At 36.7% G+C, this 5,541-nt stretch overlaps 1 protein-coding gene across 5 annotated transcripts in view; it reads right to left on the bottom strand.

The window, feature by feature from the left end:
• dlg1b (discs large MAGUK scaffold protein 1b) overlaps nucleotides 1-5,541 on the bottom strand; it is a 142,451-nt gene that overhangs the window by 108,576 nt on the left and 28,334 nt on the right. The window contains exon 4 of one of the 5 annotated variants that reach the window (XM_016440262.1): nucleotides 1,814-1,885. The exons of the other annotated variants lie outside the window; for them this stretch is intronic. Within the exon in view, the coding sequence (XP_016295748.1) occupies nucleotides 1,814-1,885 (72 nt within the window). The remainder of the gene's footprint in view (nucleotides 1-1,813; nucleotides 1,886-5,541) is intronic. 5 annotated transcript variants of the gene reach the window in all.

The raw sequence follows: 5,541 nt of genomic DNA, 5'->3' as shown, positions 1-5,541 counted from the left end.
GAGTGCATGCGTGAGAGGGCGTCGGCTTTATTGTTACGATTCCCGGGACGATAGGTGATGGTGAACTGAAACCTGGTGAAGAACAATGCCCAGCGGGCTTGGCGTGGGTTAAGTCTCTTGGCTTCTCTGAGGTATTGGAGATTTTTGTGTCCGGTAATGACTGTGAACGGATGGTTTGCCAGTGCCGCCACTACTCCAGGGCGAGTTTGATGGCCAACAACTCTCGGTTGCCGATGTCGTAATTCTGCTCCGCTGGGGTCAGTTTCTTAGAATAGTATGCGCAAGGCTGGAGGCGAGGAGGCTCACCATAATGTTGGGACAGCACGGCCCCAACGCCAGTTTACAAATGCAATAAAAATATTGGTATCGGTACTCGGTATCGGCAAGTACCAAAAATAAAAGTATCGGTATCGGGCGAGTACTGGAAAAAGTGGTATCGGTGCATCCCTAGTAGTAACAATTGACTGTTACTGCATTTCTATTGCATTCCATGTTGAAGAACTTTGTGTTGTTTCTATTTTAATGTACTTTTAAAGTTTAAATCACATTAAAAGCTTAATATGTAATTATGTGTGCAGTGTGCGCGAATGAGTGAATGATGATGCATTTATATACCGTCACCGTCACTCACAGCCGCTCGCACGTGTTTTGCGCATCAGCCGCACGCAGCCCAAAATTAAACTGCTTAATCGACCATCGATAGCTTTAATCGATTGCATCTCTTATCGACAATTAATCGATCATCGATTAATCATTGACATCCCTAATTGAGAGGGATTATTTTTGTAGGTCTACAATTATTTTTTTTCTGAAAATTCTGCATAGTGCACCTTTAAGTTTTATCTTATTTTTACAAGAATTAGCTATGTTTTTAATAACCTTAAACTGACATCCCCCTATCTTCCACAGTCCCCACAATCTCCTGTGACCTGGGTTTTTTCCATAATGAACCCTTTTCACAATTTCAAATTTGGAACATGAAAGTGAACTTCTGCATAATAACATTTAATGGGAGATATAGGGTACATGTAAGACCATAAAAAATACTATTGTATTTCCATTTTCATTTGAAATTTCCATTCCATGACTTGTCTTTTTTATAATTTTATTTATTAGTACAGTACAAGTACAGTTAAAATATAAAAAACTGGTTAATTATATATAAACATAAATAAACAAAAAATGTTAATTATTGCAATAGAAATGTGTCATCACAGTTTGGGTCAATAGTGAAATTTAGTTTGACAAGGACATCAAGGTATAATCATTCTACACAAAAGGCAAAAGGTCAACAATGCAAAATACACAGATTTCGGTATAAAAAAACACAGCCCTTGGATAAGAGATTTAAATACACATTGGTAACAGGAGATTTTGAAACCAACACACCAATCTGACATTTTCACAATTATATTAAAAATATTTTTAAATCCAATCTCACAAATTATAAAAAAGTTATCAGCTGTATCAGGCTGATTACATTCAGAAACAAATGTGACATTTCAGAGATTGAGAATTCAATGCAGCTAACACATTTTGAATCACATTTTCCGTTTCAAAATTGTGAAAATGCCACCCACAGCTTTTGGCCACCAAAACTTTTTCCATCAAATGTAATGCTGTGACATTTGTCCACGGCAGACCCATAAGGTGAACCTAAATGAATGAAGCGCAATGAAACATGAGTCCCTCTATTCTTGGAGTAAACCCCATCGACGAGGCTTGGGGAACGGGGTAGGAGGAAATGAGCGGCCCAGACATGCGGCCATGGGGGATGCCCAACCCACCAGACCCGTGTCGGTATGATACTTACTTGGTCCAGCTCACTGGGGGAGGATTTTGCTTTAGCGAGCACATGAAGGATTTCATTTAGGAGGGGAGAGTCCTGAGAGTGGCCATTTTATTAACACAGAAAGAAACAAGAGGGAAAAGAAAAATACATTGAAATACACAGCAGAGGGGCAAGTTAGGCAAGTTTATTTAAAATGACCTATATTCCACTAGTATGAAGTTCAAAAGCCTGAAAAAAGCAGCAACTAATATTTTGTTTATACACTGTAAAAAATGACCGTGAATTTAACGGTAAAAGACTGTAAAAATGCTACAGTAAAAACCTGTTAAATGGTTAACGGTAAATTCCCCTACTATATACGGTGAAAAACTGTATTGGACATTACATGTAATTTTACGGTAGTACACCGTTTTTGGAAGTGGAAAAAGACTGTATAATTTACAGTGAATAACCGTAAATTGACATTCCCAGAATTCCCTGCATTACATTTCAAATTTGATGTTTTTTTGTTGAAATAACTATGTTTCTTCTTAGTTTTTTCTTATCAGTTTTGTATATTAGGGTTGCGTGTTACACCTAATGTTGTTAAATGAATGTTTATTGCATTATTTCAGTTGCATGTGTGTTACCATGATGGTGTTTAGTGTTTGTGTGAATGACACTGTGCACCTTCTATATATGTTATTATTTAAAAGCTGCTTGTGATGGGCTTTGGTTCATCATGTGACTTTCTCATCACCACCTGCATTTGGTGGTTATCAGTGTATTACAAAGGTACAAAACAGATTTCAGTACTTCAAAAGGTTGGTATATTAACATTATATCAGTTAATGAAATTATGGTATTTAACTGTAAATTTAAGTTAAAACCGTAAAACCTAAAACGTTGCTACCATATTTTTTACGGTAAAATTCCGGCAACCACAGCTGCCGGTTTTTTACCGTAAATTTTACGGATTTTTTTTTACAGTGTATAAAACAAAATATTAGAGAGTACTGTAAATTACAGTGGAAGACAAATGAGAATAAACCTGAATAAGTGATTATTGCATTAATGGTATGATAGATCATTCCAAGTCACCTCTTTAGGGCTCAGATTTCCAAGTTGTAGTGATATAAAGGTGTACCAGTTTATAGAATCAGACCAGTTTAGTGACTAACTCACCGACAGAAAATACGCAACATTTTGCCTGAATGCGGGTCATTCTGAAAATGTTATATTGTTGTTAGTGGAATATTAGTCAATCAGTAAAGGTCCTTTTTCAGACTAAGCTAATGTGTGGAGCCAATGATGCTCTGCTAAAAAATAATATTATGTTCTTTTATAAATATATTCAAAAGTGGCTGTTCATGTTGTACATGTCTACACACTGCAGGCAGGTGGTGGTATTGTGACAACTGCCTTAAAAAAAACAGACTGGTCCAGCTACAAGCATGCATATTACATCAACATGGTTCACACATCTAATTGTAACTGCTGTTTGAATGTTTTCATATACGGTGAAAAACTTTAATAGATCTAAAAGGAAATGTAATGAGATTTTAAAGTAAAATACTGTTGTATGTAGAGTTTTTGGAAGTAAAAATAGCAGTGCATCCTACAATTTACAATGAAAAAAAATTGAACACTTACAGAATTCCCTGTGACACACTTCATATTTTATATTTTTTAAAGAAATATTTCTTATTAGCTTAGCTTCTTCTTATCAGTTATGTACATTAGGGTTCCATGTTTCATCTTATGTTGTAAAATCCATGTTTATTGCATTATTTTATGTTGTGTGTTAAAGTGATAGTTGACCGATAAATTAAAATGAGTTGTTAATTTACTAACCGGCAGGCCATCCAAAATGTAGGTGACTTTTTCTTCAGTATAACAGTAAGGAAGGTTTTTAGCTGAAACCATGTTCCTTGGTGATTCATAAAATGGAAGTCAGCAGCTGCCCATATTTGAGAATAAAAAAAGCAAATTAAGGAACACAACATTAAAACCCGTGGCTCATGATGATATATTAAGGTCTTATGAAGTGATTGGTCTATGCAAGAAATGGAACATAATTCACAACATTATTACCTGTAATTCATAGCATCAGGCTAACTGCTTGCATTTTATGAATCACCAAGGACCATGGTTTCAGCTAAAAACTTATTTACTGAGTAAATTACCAGCAAATTTTATATTTTGGGTGAACTATATCTTTAAGGGTCAGTCACACTACACTTTTCATTCCACTGACTTCCATTCTTATGCATGCAAACACAGGAGACAGGAAACGCAAGCTCACACGAATTTTGTGTGTTCCAGCGTTCAAGTTTGGTGAACTCTTCGGTGACCTGCGAATTCATATCACACGAAGATGTGTGACTCACTAGTATAAGATTGGTGTAACCTCTTGCTGAAATAAAACAATGCTAACTTTAAATCTGCAGAATTGGAGAAGTAGAATTCAAAAGTGACTGATAGATAGATTGATAGAAAGATTGCATATTTTTACATTTTGGATGCATTATTATGTAATACACATTATATAATTATGTTGAATTATGATTTTTAAAAGGACACAAGAGAGTCACTTCATATTAAGACTGTTGTGGTGTCAGTAGAAATTTTGTGTGCTCAAAGTCTAGCATGACCGTGGCTTTACTATGATGTTGTTTTGTATTGGTGTGTATGACACAGTGCACCTTCTATATTAGTATTTACTTCAGCTTGTGGAAAAGCTACTTGTGATGAACTCTGATTCTTCACATGGCTTTCCCTTTACCACCTGTGTTACTATGGTGGTTGTCAGTATATGTTAAAAGTACAAAACAGTTTAGTAGCAGTGTGGTTATACATTATTTCATTTTACTTTTTTAAAGGGGTCATATGATGCGATTTCAAGTTTTCCTTTCTCTTTGGAGTGTTACAAGCTGTTATCAAGCTGTGCATAGATAAGATCCCTAAAGTTGCAAAGACTAAAGTCTCAAACCCAAAGAGATATTCTTTAAAAAAAGTTAAAAGTCGTCCACACCCTCCTAAAATGCCTCGTTCAAACACGCCCCCACGTCTACGTCACTGTGTGGGAAGATTTGCTTAACACCGCCCAAATGTTCACGCAAAGAAAGAAGGTGTCATTTTTATTCTCGCTGTAGTATTGTTGCCGCCGCACCCATGTCGTGGAGACGCTGTGTGTTTCGTTGTGAAAGTGAAACTACTTTGTTTGGTCTTCCAAAAGAGGACACAACTAGAAATCAGTGGTTAAGTTGTATTTACAACACTGTTCCAGAACAGTTCAAACCAAATATTCGAGTGTGTGCAGCGCATTTTATGGAGGACTGTTTCCTGGGAGAGTAGCCTACAATGCGGCTGTGCACAAAGGCTGTGTCTATAAAGTGGGGCAATTCCAACTTTGCAAGGACAGTCTGGTGCTTCTGACTCACAGCCTGTAAGTATGTTTTCATATTTAAAGAATTTGCCACTGATGATTCAAACGCGAATTCTGAGCAGTGTAGAGCAGCGCTTGTTGTTTGTCCTTTCTCAGATCACAAATGCAGACATGGTTTTACGTTTACATTTACGCGGCCCGATGCAATGCAACGCGTAAAAAGACAGTATAAGTCATTATAATCAGTAATTATGTACCCACTGGATGCAACAAATGCCTCGTTGATAATGGGTTTTCTTGTTTTTGTCTTGTCGCGCCGGGACACGGCATCACAGTATGGTAAGGGGCATAACATTTCCGTCACACGCTTGAGGTATTCGGC

The sequence above is a fragment of the Sinocyclocheilus anshuiensis genome, unplaced genomic scaffold (assembly GCF_001515605.1).
Source record: "Sinocyclocheilus anshuiensis isolate Anshui unplaced genomic scaffold, SAMN03320099.WGS_v1.1 scaffold327, whole genome shotgun sequence".
In the NCBI taxonomy this organism is placed as follows: Eukaryota; Metazoa; Chordata; class Actinopteri; order Cypriniformes; family Cyprinidae; genus Sinocyclocheilus; species Sinocyclocheilus anshuiensis.
This window is presented reverse-complemented; position numbering and strand designations above follow the sequence as displayed.